At 37.4% G+C, this 18,711-nt stretch overlaps 1 protein-coding gene across 1 annotated transcript in view; it reads right to left on the bottom strand.

Annotated features, from left to right (window-relative positions):
- The window catches only part of BABAM2 (BRISC and BRCA1 A complex member 2), a 170,778-nt gene extending 152,067 nt beyond the window's left edge, over window positions 1-18,711 (bottom strand). The window contains exons 1-2 of the mRNA XM_086460560.1: window positions 18,584-18,711; window positions 666-742 (exon numbers count right to left, since the gene is read on the bottom strand). Coding sequence (XP_086316686.1) covers window positions 666-742; window positions 18,584-18,711 — 205 coding nt within the window. The remainder of the gene's footprint in view (window positions 1-665; window positions 743-18,583) is intronic.

Here is an 18,711-nt window from a genome sequence, read left to right as displayed (position 1 = left end):
GAAAACCAACAGGTTACCATTTCTCAGTAACTCAATTGTTTAGAAAACTGGTTTTTACCTTCTAAAAATATACAAAAGCAAAATTTATTCTAATCCTTTGAAACAAAACACAGACTAATTGAAGAGTGGGCAAATGAGACAGCTATCTACAGATCCTCCAAGGGTAAGGAGGATTTTACCACACCACTAAATCAGGAAAACCAAAGTCACATTTCCCTAATATCCTCAAATTATACCAGTTATTGTTTAGAGACACCTAATAAAATAACAGACTACTTTTACTGGAGCTTGATTAAGAGTTCCCCCTAAAAGAGAAAGAAAGAAACACCATAAAGCACATACGAATCACAAGTGAGTCTAAAAATAAATGGTCATGAGATTGTCTTAGTCATAACATTTTATTAGAAATACTGGGGGGTGGGGGGGTGACTTTTTGCTTTTAGGACTCATGTTCTCAAATTTGTAACATCAGAGAAGGCTGTAAACTTATCTAAAAATTAGGTATCTTACAGTTGTGTGTTCTTAGAGCTGAAGATTTAAGGAAAAAACCAACAAACACAGGTACTTCAAAAGTCATACAATTAGTTAGACACACTGGAAAACTTAATGTGATACAGAACACTGAAAGAAAGACCAAGATGCAATAACAATAGCTTTTAACTTACATTTGAGTGTTTCTCCAGCATAAGGGATATGTAGCTTAAACCGATCACAGCTAGGTCCAGGGGTCAAGGATGTACAGCTAAAAATGAAGATAAGAGAAGAATGTGCTAAGCAGTTACAGATGGTAGCAGTCACTAACATTATTCTACAGGGTACAAATGACTGACATAGTAAAGATGTTGTGAATACTAGAAATACTCATCCTTACGATTCTGGGAAAGAAGAAAAGGTGGGAATGACGCAGGAGGCCCATTCTCTTTTGATCAGCAGTTCTCACAACATAAGAAACTTTATAATCTGTGCCCACTATCTTCTTTCCCATTCTAACATGGAAAATAGATACATAAAATGCCCTAGTTTGAGAGTGTTATTGCAATAATAATCAATTGCTCAAAGCTATCAAATTCTCTACTTTGTATACAACTTTGCAGGTCACAACTCTCTTGTCTACACCACAGTAACATGGTTACATGCTCCCTATCCCTGCATCCAGATACCTTGGAAGAATCTTGATTTTAACACACCAACTTTCAGTAATTTTTACCTATTTTAGCCTTTAATTTTTCCTCATGGAAAAGTCTGTCAGTAAGCCTCCAGGTGAGCAAGTTTCAGAATCGGGTATTGACAACTGAGCACGTATATTTGTGATCTGTGACTATTTCACATCTCCTATTTATCTGGAACACCACAACAGCAGTTGGGTCCCACTCATGAGTGAGCATCTTATGAACATAAAAGTCACTGAAAAACTGTTTAGTGTCTAGGCTAGCGATGACCAACCTTTTCACACCTTTTTAAGTCATGTACCAAAATCTTTGCATAACAAAGACACAAAAACTTCAGCTGGAAAATGAGAAACAGCAACACAAGTTGTTTCACTGGCAGGAACGGGTCCTGGAGTTCTCACCACTGTGGGCTGGTGGGCATATGACAGGTCCCAGTAGCAAAAAATACCAGACACCCTTAGCGGTTCATTGCTTTCTGTATGTATGGATCCTGATAACCCAGAAGTCCAGTATCATTGAGAATTGCTTATAGCCCCAGCACAAAAGTTACACTTCTTGCAAGCCACTTCAAGCTCAAAGCTAAAGACTAGCCAACTCCAGGCAAATAAAATAGTGAAAAGAAGGTAGACAAAGGTAAAAGTCGCCTAAGCTCAGGTATCAGATCACTGGTAGAGCTGTAACACAAACCACCGACAAAATAATGAAACAAAAGCCAAGTTTACTGGGCCATACAGACAACCAAAGGCAAAAAGATGGGTATGGGTAGGCCAGAAAGCACAAAAATTCTGCTCCTACCTTAATACAACTATATGACACAGTAACTCCTGCAGCTCTACCTGTCTTACCGCAAAAAAGGCATCAGGGCAAACCTGGAAATGTTAATTCTCACTAACACACACAAAATGCTTCAGAGCGCCATTACTCTCAGTTGCTGGCTCTATCTCTTTTCTCTTTACACTCTAAAGTTAAGGACACCACGTGTGCTAGCTTCAGATTGTTTTTATTCAGTGAGCTACATTTACTATTTAATCAAATTTGTGCCCACATGTAGCTTCATCAAAAAGCACCAGCCACAGAACTACAGATCAATTAACTTAAATGAAATCTCCACAAAAATACCAGAAAACATAAGCAAACCCCTTGCGTGCTCGTAGAATCTAACACAGATACAATTAACGGCCTACATTGATTCAACAAGAATGCACTGCATTTTTTAGTAACATTACAGAAATTAGAAAACTGTTCTTGCAAATAAAAGGGAAGCAACACATGTCACTACCGTCACTTTAGAAAGGCTTCTGCAACGTCTTGAGAGAGCATCATGCAAACCAATCTACAGAAACGTAATTTAGATACAACTACTATCAGATGTGTGCAGAGCTGACTGGAAAGCCAGTTGCAGAAAAGATTATTTCACATCTTGCTTCATCCAGGAAGAACACACTGGTTGGGTTTTCTTCTAGCAGAAGACCACTTTGCATTTAATTGAAAGACTGATGATGGAAAAGAGATGATGTTTACTAAACCCGCCTACAAAGCCAAAAGGAAAGGGAATACAGCATGCTAGATGACAGGACCAGAGCTGAAAAGTGTTTTGATTTAATGGTCTATATTACTTTTTTTTTTAATTACATCTAGGTAGGGCTTAGCAAGAACAGTATCACCACCCTCACTGGCAGAAAAATCCTGTTCTGTTTGAGAATACAAAAGATTGGAGCTCCAGTGCATCTGAAACAAGAATATAATTGTTTTCAAAGACGCTGGGGTTTTTTAGTAGGTGACAACAGCAAAACAGGAGTGCCTATAGTTATAGTTTCAATGGCTGGGGATTAATTAAACAGCTATAGGTATGAGAGTATTATTATCTACTTTCAAGTCATTTCTAAAGCTTACATCACATACAAGGCCAGTTTGAGGAAGCATAAAAAAAAGGCAATACACAAAATAAAATCCTTTGCAAGTTCCAAAATATCTCTGCAAAATCAGTTAATATTTAATGGAAGTTTCTTTCAAAGTATCACAGGTCACAGACTGAAGCACATTTCTCAAATGCCATTAAAATAATGTTGTTAGCTTTTCAACAGACCCAAACATTTCTGATCCTGCAAACACCCTATTATCTTTCCTTTTAGCACAATTGGCCATTTGGAAATACTTATGGAAAGTGTAATATTGTTTAATATTAAAATAAAAGCCTGATTTAACGGTAAATGTCCCTAAAAGCAATACTACACATCTTTCCTAGATTATTATACTCCACTAGAGATGTTTTTAATTTTACTGCTCTAGAAGCAACAGAAAGTGACACTATTCAGAGCTGGTGTTTTGTTTCGTTTTGTTTTTTTTCCAAATTACTCTGGCCAGGCTGCTCAAGAGACCTCAATAACTGCAACAGGCTCAGCAACCAAGCAAAAAATCTTACGTACGTCCATCTGAAAAGACAGCTACTTTTTAGTATAAACAGTAAAAGAACAAAACTCCAAAAGCAACCCAAAACTTCAGTACACCTAGGAGTCTACGTGTGACCTTATTTCAACAGAAAGCCACAGATAAGGGCCTGTCAATGGACGTCATCTCCTGCTTGAATTTCCTCAACACACAGAACCTCTCAATTACAAACACGCCTGACCCAGAAGCTTGGCCTCTGTCTTCTCCAAAATGTAAGATTTTACATTTGCTGATCCTTTCACTTGACCTGGTCCACAAAAAAAGGTCGCACTGGAAAGGAATGACTTCTAACGAGGTCTTTTAAACATTATTTGTTGCCCTATCTTCACAGGGAATTGACAGATAAAACAGTAATACTTGGTGTTAAAAATTAATTTCAGAAGCTGACTCCGTCTCATGATGAATGGATGTGCTATCTCCCTCTTTATTCATGGAAAAATATTACACTGGTTTGCATATCTTCATCTGAATAGCCAATATTTTACACCAGAAAGCCATGGAAGCAAGAATTAATGCTCTGATGCTCAGAGCAGTGATATGAATTAGTCTTCATAAGGTGATTAATGCTACACCACAAGATCTCCCACAATGGTTTCCCTACTAAAATATCAAAGAATCATCAACTTGACAAGTGTCCAGGACAAAAGAATATCCTTTAATGTATCACTTAAAATCATGCTGCCCTATTCTAAGTAGCTGTGCTGAGGCCTACAGCTGGAATCAGATAGATGGAGATGGAATGGAGTATGCAAGAAAGCACAGCTGAATGCAAACTCTTCTCTTTCTCAGCAGATTTTAGCTAAGTTCCTTGAGCAAATGCAGCAGATTAAACTTGAGTTGAGATACAGCACATCCTTATGAGATAGGTATTCCAAGTAGGAGACAACTAGAACATTCCTTTGTTGAGTGTTTGATGCATCTTACAGTTGAGATCATCTGTGACCTGTTGGGAAAAGGTTTCTTTCACAGTAAATAAAATACACATAAACTAAACCAGTTCTTCTTAAAAAAAAAAAAAAAAAGTCACTGTCAGCACCAGATGCTTAGTTAGAAGTGTTCAGAATTCTTTACCAGCCACAAAAGAAAACAGGAAGGAATATCCAAGAGAAAAAAAAAAAAAAAAGAGCAAAGAGAAAAACCAAACCAAAACAAGGAAGTCACTCAGTTTTGCTGCTTGGAATAAGGCATCAGCCTATAACGATAGGTATAGTAGATGATGTTTTTCTGCAAAATCAATCGTTCTTCCCAGAGTACTCTAAAAGCCTCTAGAAAGGCAGTTCTACTTGAGCTTAACATCAAGGTTTTCTCCTATACCAATGTATTTGTAATTGACTATTCTGTTGAATTGACTCTTCTTCTGTTTTGTTAAAGCTAAACAAAAAATAAAATTCCCTTTCCTTCTGGGGAAAATTGATATTTTTACAGGATTGAAGCCATGATGATAAGGAGGACTGTGATAGTCCTAGATTTCACCACGGTCTTCCTATCAACTAGACTTCTACAACCATCACTTGCAAGTATTCCCAAGACAAGCAGTTTTAAATTATTCGGGCTCAAAAACAAGTCCTGTGCCAGCTGAAAGGGTCACAATGAAACAAGAGCCCAAATGTTTACCACCTTAATCCTTGAAGTCTAGCGATTAGTGGTTATTCTATCCAAAGAATTTAAAAATAAAAACCCAAACCCACCACCACTACCCCCAAACCCACCTCTTTATATCCCAAAATTTCAGTCTAAGGCTCTTTTTTTTATACCACTTCTAAATATCTAATGCTTAGAACCATATAAATCCATAGCAAACATCCAGAAATCCAACAGAAGTACAATAGCTCTACTGAAAAACATACAATCTCCTTTTTATTTCTACTTTTCTAATTTGTGGTAAAGGCATATGCCCTAATATTCATGTCAGATTTATTTCATGACTACCAAAATTTTTGACTGAAAAAGTATGCAATGTGTTTAGTCATTCTTCCTTTCTAGATCATACAGAAGATTTACCATCTTTACTATCTTAAAACAAATCATCAGTGCACTTTACTATATAACAGCAAAGAAAAATTAGACTAAGAATCTTAGCCTCTATAATTTCAGGAACTTAATATTGAGACTGCCTACCCTGAATAGCCAGAGATGCAAAAGCTTCTTTAATCTCCTGATGCTTAGGATGCTACACTTGCTGTTCTTAAGGATCAGTACTTTTTGGATAACAGACAAGTTTTCTTGTTCACCAGGCTGTTGATGTAAAAGCCAAGAAAGCTTCACACAGAATTAGAGATACCCTGATGGAGAACACTGCTAAAAACACCACACACACACACATAAAGAGAGCAACAACACAAAAGAGGTTCTGATCGCTGGCTGTATTCCCAGCCCTTCTCAACTCTAATATACCTACTACACATTTCTAATCGCTCCTGTGTATGTCACAAAGATATTGTTAGAGAAAAAGGAGGTCATTCCATAATACATAAGGATAAAGAAAAACGATGAGACAATTCAGTCAGGGGTTTAGAGGCTGAAGGTTTTGTCAGCAAGAGTCAAATATAGTTCAGACACAAAGACAGGTAAATCCCCTGTTACTAATAAAAGGCAGGAAACTCAAAACTCCATCCAAAACTCTTATTGTGGCATTTGCTACGAAAAACACCTTAATGTTAAACTCCCGTAGAACAGCCTTTGTCAACGCCTTTCGATTCTTCTTTCCTCCCATTTTTGTAGATGGAAATTTGCTCCAGTGTTCCTTGAAGACACGTTATTTCATCCCATTTAATTAAGAAATAATTGCAGAATTCAACCAGATGGGTAAGTCATCTACAGAGGCATTAAGAATAATTAAAGTCTATGGAGGCGGGAGGAGAGTGCAAGGCAGGCCAGCAGGTAACAGGTTCTTCCCAAGGATCAGGAAACAGAAAAATTTTAGAGAAGTGATACTGATGGTGAAAACCCGTATCATACTGCAGCTCCTTGCAACAGTGCATAAAGCTTTACAGGCTCCCAGGGGCCTGCAAATACACAAGAGTACAGAGCAGCTGCTGCTGAAAACCAACCGATCCAATCAAAATTCTGTCCAAGGCAAAATCTGAAATGGGAGATACAGTCTAGTCAATGAATTCTCATCTTCAGTTCCCCTTCTTTATACAGATATATGTATCACACATATGAGAGAGAGGGACTTGCACTTAATAGATACAGATACACACCGCTGCTTTTGAGAAGTAAAAATGCAGTCACATTTAGAGTGATCGCTACTTACATACATGTTTTAATTAAAATATTAAAATCTGAAAGCCAATTCATAATTATTCCAAAGAACCTTCCAACAGATAAACCCACTGTTTCCAGAAAACTTATTTGTACCTTAGCTGGTTTCTTCAAACTATACACAAAGACTACTTTTGGTATGGTAATACAGATGATGACGTTTTGAATCCTGTTACTATGGATGATATTCCACAATTGCAATAGCATTTTGATCCATAGTTATCAATTGGGAAATTCCAAGGCATCTCCAGATACATCAACTATATTCCAAACAAAACCTTTCCCCTACAGTAAGTGTTGATTTTCCTTCACGTACGTATTCATGTCATCTTGTATGAAGTTCATTGTACTAATTGGCACTTTTAGAAAGGAGCAGGACGCTAGGCAGAACACATACCCTAGGGGGAAAAACCCCCTCACTTCCCTTCTGCACCCATAGGCAGATCTGCATGTTTTAAAAAGTAAAGTTCAAATAACTAAAATTAATTCAGCTGCCAGCAACCTGGCATAGCATAGTATAGTTTCCAATTTCACTAGAAAGACTATACAAAAGCAGCTAATGACTACTGTCGTTAGTAAAACAAATACAGCAGCTGTATGTTAACAGAAAATGCAGATTTCCTTAACATGAGTGAGAGTTTGCCAAAGCAGATGTTGCAGGTGGGGAGAGCTCTGGGCTTGCTTCTAGAACTGCAAATCTCCCTCACATACGCCCCAACCTTGTGGCAGGTCTCCTGCAACCTCCCAAAGTACGGCTGCCTCTGCTGGAGACAGACATTCAGCCCAGCCTCTATGGCAGAAACAAATATATACACTTTGAAAACATCTCAGAAAACTTCTACATTAAATGAAAGCCCATACAAACCCCCCATGATTGCGATTTTTTTTAGCATCACAAACTCCCTGTTCATTTAGCCCAGAAAGGCTGGTTTTAGAACATCTCTTTCCAGTCACCATAGCAGGACAGGTTGGAAAGGGCCACCAAAAAAGGACTATGAAGACAGAGTTGCTAACCAGCACCACATCTAATATACTTGCAAATGTACTTGAAAGAAAAGCTCTGAATAACAGACTATCTCAAAAGTTTCCATTTCCTACAATTTAGGACGGGAGCTCGTTATTATTGTGTCTCAAGGAGCTAATTATGATACACATTAAGAAAAATAATTAACAACTGACAAAGAGTTTTCAATGTAACATGCTTTACAAAAATGCTTTAGAAATATCTTTTATAATCAAACTGATTACCTTTGTAAGCAAGATCTTTTATACTTTGATAATTGCCTGTAACTCCCTCTAAAAACTACACATGGTGCACATACTCCCCCCCAAAATAAAACAGAAAAAGGAAACTTTGCTGAAGGAGTGATTGAAAAACAAACAGAAACAAGAAAATTGCAATAGGATAACACTTGTGATGCACGTTCTAGTAGACTATGTTTTGGTAAATAAACCAGTGAATTCACAGCATCATAAACTACCTTTCTGTCATATGTTCAGGCATGGAAAAAGCACTACACTTCATTGTACTGTAAGACCAGCTGTGCCCCAAATCCTTGGAACTCATAAGCAAAGTTTTAGAGAAGAGTATAAGGGAGTGGCAGATGCCTCCTTTGGATTTACTTCATTTCCTTTCCCTCCTGTCAGACTCAAAGTCCTGTTTCATGTTTTCACAACTGCCGTTTGGTTATGTATTACTCTCTAATGAGTCAGAACCTAACAATCTCTCATGCTCTAATTCTACTGTTCACTAACATGAACTCACTTTCTGAAGAAAGAAAAAGAATTCAGACAAGGAACATTTTTTGCTTTTAGATTACTCTAAAAGAGAACCATTCCTCACCAAGTATGAAATTACAGTCTACCACCTGGAGTTCCAGATCCTTTCAGTTTTCACAGAAAGAGCTTATTCATACAGAAAGTCACAAAAGCTAAGCTATTATAAACTTACATTTTAACAAGTCATTTAGCATTACTCTCAATACCACCTGTAGTAGCCAACTTATTTTCTAATTTATTTCATATCGTAGAACTGTTTAGTTTATTAGAAAATACAATGAACTGGTATCAGGAAAACAACATAAGGACTCAAAGCATAGTCCATGTTTATGTATTTTCCTCCTTCAACACACTAACTAAATAATATTAGGAGGGGTCCAGTGATCCTATGTCTTTCCACATTTCTTTTGAAGTTTTCTTCTAATTGCAGATTTTTAGAGCTTTCTGGTCATGGATCTCTAATTATTTAATTTCCTAATCTTATAAACTCTCAGAAGGAATTTATGTTACTACAACAACCACGAATTCGGTTCTTTGGATATGAAAATTAGACCAAGCAAGTATCACCATATTTTGAACATAACTCCACAGCTTTTGGTTGCACATATATTCAAAAGGGTAACTTCAAATTGTGTATATTCATATAAAATACTACATAACTTGAGACACAGCAGAAAGCCTATGCAAAGATGACAGCCAAATATAAATATCAGTAGTTGTCCTATTTCTAGCATTATTTTAGATTAACTACAATACTAAAGATAAGCAATAGACTAAAAAGACAGGAAAACCCTAATCATATACAAAATTACAACAGCTCACCCTGTGGAACCACACCTGCAGAAAGCAAGCCCCACATAGCTGCACATTACATTTTCTCCAGCAAGTCTGGCTCAAGAACCTCTCACCTTCCTCTGTCTTTCTCTAACTTCTCGTTCTCACATTCATTCCCACAGTTCACAGCCACCTCAGCTGTGCTGATACTATTTTCAAGGCTACACCACAAAGCATAAAATTAGTCACCACTCTCCCTATAGTCATATCTAACTACACCTAAGGAAAGCATTTCCATGTACATTCTTCTTGGTCAGGGTCAAATACATCCTCTTCTACTCTGCAAATACTTGTTCTTGCCCTCACAATCCAGTTGATTGTTTTCTCCCACCATCACAGTAGGAGCTAGATCTGGCTCATCCCTCAGCAGCCTCACCGGCACACAAGAACAAGTAGGACCTCCTGCAAGGACAAGACTACTTATGAGCAGAGTCACCTTTTGATCCCAGTCTACCCAAAGTTCCTATAACTTTCAGTCCCCAACCCACCGCAAATGACTTGATCTGTCCTTATGCCACTTCCAACACCTCACCTACACCCTCAAGTTCTCCTCCCTCCTGCATCTATCTAATACAATTGAATGTTGCCTACGTGCAACGGGGTAAAATTAAAACATCAAAAGTGACATGGAAGATATTATACCATTCAAAATCTCTAAGGCAATTATTCCTTTTAAATGTCCTCATTGCCTGTGAACGGTTTGTAGTTGGCCTGAACCATATAATTTTTATAGGGTTTAAGTTAAGGCTTATAACTAAAGTTTATGGCAGCCTGAAAAACAGGACAGATAGTTGACTATCTATTGCTTCAAAAAAATCTCATTACAGAAGAATTCTTAACAAAGAACATGAAACATGCCATTATTCCCCTCCAACAACAACAACAAAAATAATCCATGGTTGAAGTGCACAACAAATTGTAAACCAACTTTTACTCAAGAGATTGAAGCCAACATCCTAGAGGAAGAAAAGGCAGAAAAGAGAGAAAGAAAGAATGATAACTGGGAGACATTTTGAAAGGTCACTGGTAACCCTAACTATAAACAAGAATAATCCAAAACAAGTTTTTTTATTGAACAAAGAACTGACCATCCAAAACAGAGCAACAGGTACTTGGTCACATTTTTGGTTTAAAAACATTATTTCAGTGATGCATAGGAATCTGGGTGGTTTTTTGGGTTGTTGGGGTTTTTTTAGGAAAATACTACTTTATAGGTTTTTATATTTGGCTTTTTGTGCATCTTCTCCATAACAGAATTCTGCAATTTCCTTTAACTAACTCAATTTCATCGGGATTCTTTCATCTTACAATACTACTCAGTCTGAGTGATCTAATTTTGTTCTTTCACCCATATACTACAGATTACAAAGAAAAGAACCTGTGGCCTACACTGCAGAGTGGTTTGCCTCAGACATATCAACTCCCTTCTCTCAGGAAAGACAAAATAAGTGCGTTCCCTTTTATCAACTTTTACTTTTCTATGGATTACTGAGGAGGTTTACCTTTACCTCACGGACAGAATTCAGTATCTTCAACAAAAACCATCAATTTCCAGAGCAATCGAAACTCTGTTCACTTTTACATAGAGCTTTAAGTATTCTTTTCAGATGCTCACTTCCAGTTAGATAGTAGTTGCTTCAAGGTACGTGTACGCTGTGCAGCGCAGTGCCAAGTAAATGCCTACGCTAGGTACCTCAACAAACAGACTAAAATAGCTCAGGCATAGCATTGCATTGGTGTGGTTATTCTGTTTCCAGTTGAATTTGAGATATTAAACCTACACTGCAAATTCAGTGCTGGACAGTTACCCCAATGGTCAGAAAAATTCATTTCTCCATCAGTCAAAAGAACGAGCACCATGACTGATGGTTCAAGAGATCCCAAAGCGTTTATAAGGGAGCATTTAGCAGGGCAGCAATAGAGAGATGTCAGCCTAAGTGCCAGCAAAAGAGATTCTTAGGACAATGAAACTTCCCTTTGAAATTTTTTATGCAGGCTTACATAGTGATCAATCCATTATAAGAAAAGGCCTGTACAGTTTTTGATTCCCCACACTGTTCAGAGAATGACTATGTAGTTAGCAAACAGTGTACAGATTCTGTTTTCAAAACTTAGTCGCTCGCTACCTTTATTATCACTGACACACAGGAGTAGTTTACAGAAGTATTCCCACTGATTTCTGTTGGCCCTAATACAATGCAGAATCAGACCTTCAGCACTGTTGCATACCAGCCTGTCAAGACCAAGCCTCTGATCATCTCCTATGCTTTTAAAGCCCCTAAACTTATTGGGCAATGACTGCAGCAAAGAGGCAAAACCAAAAGAGAACTTAATCTTTTGCTCCAGCTTCATTTAATGTTATGCCACGTACGTGTATACACGTACAAGAGGGACAGGCATACAGGAATCACAACTGCACACGTAAGGCTGGAAGAATTCACCGACCAGCTATCCAGGAATATATTCTCTGCTCAGCAGAACAATAAAAAAATAAAAGCCAGTTGTTCTCAGCTTCTGCTGAAATGTAATATTCATCCAAGATCCATGGTATGCTAGAGATCTGTCCCTCTTACAGCAAACAAATGATGCATCTGTGTGATGCAAGGGTTTGGAAAAGGGGAAGAAATTGGACCAGGTACCAAATTATTAGATTTTTAGCTATCTTTACAACAACAAATAAAGCCTTGGGAATTTTTTCTCCTGCAGTGATGCACAATGCAAAGACGACAGACAGACATCTGTTACAATAGCAGAAAGTCCTGGACAGAGACCTGTAGCGTATTATCGTAAGTCCTGGCTTCCACAAAGTGTTCAATGAGTTACCAAGGTACAAATAGGCAGAACATACATTCAAATAACTTGCTAAGGTACATCTTTTCAGCTGCATTTGGCACATATATTAGTCCTACCTCATACAAAGCTTCTTTAAAGAAATTACAGAAGAAACAGTTGGCACGGGTATCAAATAGTTTCTTGTCGTTTTTATTAAAGTTTAAAACTAGTAGACATTACATTCAATTTTTTCAAGATCAGACAGGAGGAAGTCACTCACCGTCCCAGTCTAAAAGTACCAGCAAAGACACACTGTGCAGTATTTAAATTGAGCAAATCTTAGGAAAACATATGTAGTCTTTAGAACCAGAGCCCAAGTTACTGCAATTACCTAATACTCCCTTAACTTCTTAAAAACCTTTCTTTACTCACAGCGCTTGAAACTGACAAACACACACTTTTTTCCTGAACAACTTCAAGCACCTTGTTTAAAACTGGTGTACAAAAAAATGCCAAACTTTGTGGACAATATTTACAAAACCATTATCAAGTGTATGCACTACACTTAGCTCTTTACCACACAGACATTTTGCCTTTGTTTTTTCAACATTCAGAAACAAACGCAGGAGAGAGCAATCTTGGAGACAGTCAGACTTTTTGGAGTAGCACAAAAAAATCGCTGCTTGAACTTCCAAGTGCTGCTCCACAGCGACAACTCTCTTGCATCGCCCCATCAAAGCTTCAGCATGTCAAATTTTGCTGGAGTGACAACAAGCTACTGGTAATGATTCCTCGTAGTGAATAAATATATTTGTTATCAGAAACTGGAATGAAACAACCTACTCTGTACAAAAATAACAATTTATGACTTATCCAATATAGCAGAAAAGGACTCATGAGACCGTGTCTCTCCTAGAAACTGACACATCCTTTCACGTATACATTTTACTCAGAGCACTGTTATTTTTTACAACAGTTTTTCATAGTGATTGTGTTCAGAAGAGTCAGACTCATTAAATTTCATACATAAACAAAGTGCAAAACGTTAAAAAACCTATCTAGAGATATCAACGTGAATGACGGAATGTGAACTTTCCTAGAGTAACTGAAGTAGAACCTTTCAATTTAAGTTTATCAAAAGATCAAGCAAAAGCTTTAAATAACCGCTACAGTATTGTAACAGTATTTCACAGTTAAAAACCAACATTATTTCATTAAATACTCACATAAAAATGCATATTTACTTTAAAAGGGGAAATGCCGAAAAGAAAGGGAAATACCAAAGCATATTGCAGTCTGTTTGATAACACAAAAAAATAAATCATCACTGCTCACTAGGAAGCAGGGCAATAAAGTTATAAATAACTTATTACAGCCTGATAGTAGATTTGTACGTTAAAATCTATGCCAGACAGTACTACATTCTGCTGACCACTCTTCATACAGGTTTCCTTCAGGAACATAACTAACCATAAACACAGTTCAGTATCAAGCAATCAATAGCGAATCAGACAGGTGCAAAGAACAAAATACCAACATGGTTTACTACAAACCAGTTACATAAAAATTCCACAGTTAATCTCCTCATAAATATGGAATAAGTACAACCAAACAAGTATGAAATTTAAAATTTTGTTGTGAGTGGATATTTTAAAAAAATAGAATTATAATATATGCAGCTTTAAATCGCTGTATTCATTTTGAAATTCTGCCTGGTGCAACACATCAAAGTAATTTAAAAAAACAAAATAAAGTTTGTTGAGTAAGAATAGGCTTGCAGCATAATTTGAGGCTCAAGTATAGGCCCTGATGAACAGCTGTAGGGAAAAAAAAAAGTTCTCAAAGGCAACGACCACCACAAATATGTTTTTCACTACTGCAACACACCATAGGAAAAGCAGCGGCCTCTTAAATAATTGGATTCTACATTATACGATAATTAAACACCCTTCACACAGGAAAATGTCCTCTATTTCTAAATCTACCTAATAATCCCTTTTCCCTATTCAACACCTTTCCCATGATTATATGTATAAATTCTAAGAAAAATGCCTTAGCCACAATTCAGTTGCTTATGAGTAGATTTTAATATCTAATGAAGACGGGTGATTATTTCAAAGAGACACCACTGGAGATTAACTGAATGATACAATATATGGCATTGACTCAATCGGCAGCAGTATTTTCTTTGCGTCTAGAACAAGTTAATATCCTATTCAAGAGTTAAAATGCTTTGATCCACTCTCTCATCTCAAAGAACGTCTTTTAATGCAACAGAGATGCCTCCCAGGGTTTTCTTATCACCAGAATCAATGATGCTGAAGGTGCTGTATTTCAGATGCGACCTTACACTCAGGTTCTAGTTTTGTTCGCTGTGGAGCCCTTTTTACAAGAAAGAAGGCAATAGCTCTGCAGACTTGGACACCTAGCTTTTTATTACTATGTCTATTGAAGAGTTTCCTTCTTCCCTGCCCCGCCACATCGCCGAGCTCAGTTCAGGGGTACTCACATTTCTTTACTCACTCTGCATCAGCAGCGGCCATGTAATTCCTATAAATAGGACTTGATCCTGAAGGTCCTGCTCATCGATGTAAATCTATGTAAGTGTCTGATGAGATTGGTACTGTCTAATGAGTTTGTAAAACACGCAGACATTATGGAGCTGTAACATATTATTATAAAACATTTACATACTCAAAGACTGCAAAACAATAGGATTTCCTTACTATGACATATTTCCCTCCCACACTTGCAAGCAAAGCAAATTAACATATCATCATACTTCATACTGTTAATCTAACATCAGCTCTTTAATACAGTTTATAAACACAACACAACTAAGTAGCCAATCTTAGCAATAAGTTAGAATAAGTGCAAAATGAGTTCCACACTAAAACTATTTGACATATGAATTAACTTTTCAAATAATCAAAGGCTTAATATGTTTGGCATTTACAAATCAAACCAAACTGACATGATAGGCTAGAAACCTGGAACTTGATCCTGCACTGGTGAAATAAAAAGGAAATTCCTTCCACTTCTGAGTTGAGAACATCAAAACCAAGGCTCTGAATGGGCAAGGATATTACTGTATTCTGTATGTTACCATTATTCCCCATTAACCACAGCTCCAGTTTCTAAAACCCAAGAAATGAGAATGGATGGCTCTTCAGTTAGTACACTTTGTTTTGTTACACATTGTAAAGCACTGGTTCGTCAGGGCAGTACAGTAACTACAGTAACCCCTCATCTTCTATCAGAGTAACAGCGTGGTACATGACAGTAGAGCAGCCATGCAGCTCCTCCCCTTGACCCAGAAGCTTCTAGATGCTTCTGTTTTCAAAGTTAATAGCTATTGACATAACTGCCTTAAGTATCCTAACATCCTAAAGGTTATAGTAAAATTGTATTTATTTTATTCTTAAAAATCTTCCACACAACACACCAGTTAAAGCATAAAATAGTCACACATTCTGTAATAAACTCAAGCCAGGCTATGGAAGAGATGTGTTTGTAGCCCCTTCCATGTGTCAATAAATGCACAATCACTATTCTAAAGCAAAGTTTCTGAACTGATAGTACTTATAAATGGTCATATTCCTTTCAGATAAAGAATTGCTTTTTATTTAACTTCAAACATTTCATTTAGTACCTCTTCCTCACCTTCCTGTTCCACAGTTTAAAGCCCGACTCAGCCCCACTGAAACTGAAGTGAATTTTGCAATTAATGTCCTGAACATCATCCCATTTCTCCTTGTTTTCAACTGTTCTCATTTTGCTCCTGCTTACAACCACCCTCTATGTCCTTATACTTCTGTTTCTTCATGCTGCTATCACCTACGTTTGCCTCTGCCTGCTATTTCCTCTTCATTGCCATTTCTCTCTAAAAAAGCTTAACAAAAGTGAAAGTATACAGGGGTTTGAACAACCTTGTGATGTGAGGATAGGGGAGGAGAGTAGACCAATGGTTTTCAATCCATTTTTGGACTCTCAGAGTCCTACAGAGTTTTCTTCTAGAGGCAGCATCCACCAACAAATTTAGATCTACTGACAATACAGTGGGTTGGGGTTTTATTATTAATCAACTGACATGGACCTCTCAAAAACAGTCTGTGGAGTCCCAAATGCTCATGTATCAAAGATTAAAGACCACTGAACTAGACCTTAAGTTATGGAAGGGATTTCCCTATAATTCTGTGATGCATCCATTTTATGTAAATAATTTTATACCGTTTACCTGTTCAGTGACATCATAAGGCACTAAATGACAAGGAACTTCGTATTTCCACTCTGATGCATAAATTCCAAATTTTTCTATTATAAATAAACTAACCATGATTTGTTTGTAGCAAATAACAAAAAACTTTCCTAAAAACCCACATGCATGAAATTACATTTCAAATACATTTCAAGCAATTGCTAATAAACCCTGTTTAGAACAATGCTTTCAAGAAGCTTTTATTTGTACAAAAAACCTACATTGAAAAATAATTCTCAACTAAATGCAGAATCTTGATGATCCCAACTCTAGCTCCTAATAACCTCAAGCCATAAAAATGCCTCAACATAAAGAGTAAGGTTCATTTCTATGTTCCAGAACAAGAAAAAACCCCATAAATACTGCTAGCACTTGCATATAGCTGAGCCTACACCTTTAAATAAGACATGGGACAACCTCTGTCAGGTGCTGTACTTGTGTTGTAGACTCCATGTTCCACACAGTAACTACACAATTTGAACCACTGGGTTTGTATGACAGGCACAATTAGGAGCAGGTTTTAGGTTTTTTTAAAGAATAAACTCTTGGAAAACATTCAGGATTTATCAAAGTAAATTCAAGATCTTCTCGGTGAGATCAATGGCTGAAAACTTCAGACACTTGTTAAAAATACCTCTGAAAAGTCAGCTACAAGACACCACTTTTTATTATTTTAATCTATTATTTAAAGGCAAGCAGCATAAGCATTCAACGGGCAGAGAGCAAAACCCTTATCGACCTCCCGACAAGCTGCTACTTCACCACCAGACTACAGCTGTGTCTTCTCTCTACCTTTCTTTGTATTCCTTTCTCTCAGATTCCATAAGAAAAACCTAAGATAGCTCCCACCTCAGGGTTCCCAGAAGACTAGTTCAAGAGAAAGCAAGGTCTAGCATGAAGTGATGGCAGCAGATGCATAACGGCTCAGCCTGTCTCACGTAATTTGCAAGCCTAAACGCCACAGCCAGACAACACTAACAACAAAGTCGTAACTTCTTAAACCTCCAAGTAAATCTGTACTCTGCCACAGCACCTTACAAGGAATGGTTCCTTTCAAACTAACCCTAGAATTCACACCTCCTTCCTGAAAAGGCATTGTCACTACCAGGAAAGCACCTCCCAAACTCCCCATGAAACCATAATAAAGCAGCCTCCAGAAGGGTATTAAACAAAGTTTTCAGCAGAACTAAATAAAATGGTGATTTGTGGTGGTTCCCACGATCTTTTGAGTTATACTACCACTCAAAGCGAGAGACAAGGCAGTAGTTTGTACAAAAGCAATGATTTGTACACCTTAAGCTAAAGTAAATTCAGGCTTTGAACTCCACTATCAAATAAATAACCTGAATTGGGCATGCCGTTAGATGCCCAAAAAAGAATAAAGCAATTTCTGACATGTCTCATCTTAAGTATTCTTTTATCAGCCACCTTGGGAGTCTCCCCTCCCCGCACAATGCCTAAAGCAAACTGTACTTCAAGCATTTCACTTCCCCCATGTATTATTCACAGAGGCTACACACCCAGGTCACTTTGTACATGCGGATCCCAAACTTTACTAGTATTTGAAAACCATCATGAACGCTTCTGGAATTAAAAATAAAAGGTGTAGCGTGTCCTGTTTCAAACACTTGGCCCTACAGCCACTTGATATACTGATGCTGCAGGAGATCAGACAAAGGAAAAGTTTCTTTCTTATTTAGTATATGCATGGCTACAGGTAGGGTCACACAAATTTATCTTCAAGTTTTTAATTTACGGAAAAGATCGAGTAAGCAAGTGATAAACAACAGGAAAAAGTGTCGATAACTATCTCACTGCTGAAAACCAGCACTAAGAAGCAGGAGCAACGAAAGTGTTTTAACAAGATTATTGCCAATAAAATGACAAATTAAGTCTCCCGAACTGCAAAATCGTAGTAAGACAAAAAACCAACGTAGCTAGTATGTCAGCTCCAAATATATTGGAAATGCTTAAATACGCATGAACCTAGTAAAATTCAGCCCTGAAAAGACATCTTAACTGTGAGGGGCTGGGTATTCTTTTTGGATGAGGAACTCACCCAGATTTCAAGTCTGTAATCCGCAAGCAATTAGTAGCATCCAGTCCTACTTTTCCATTTCTGACCACACTGGAAATGAAGGGCGAAAGCGCTGGAGAAATTCTGTTCAAGGCAACTTCAGGTGACAT

The sequence above is a fragment of the Leptosomus discolor genome, chromosome 2 (assembly GCF_034619465.1).
Source record: "Leptosomus discolor isolate bLepDis1 chromosome 2, bLepDis1.hap2, whole genome shotgun sequence".
NCBI lineage: Eukaryota > Metazoa > Chordata > Aves > Leptosomiformes > Leptosomidae > Leptosomus > Leptosomus discolor.
This window is presented reverse-complemented; position numbering and strand designations above follow the sequence as displayed.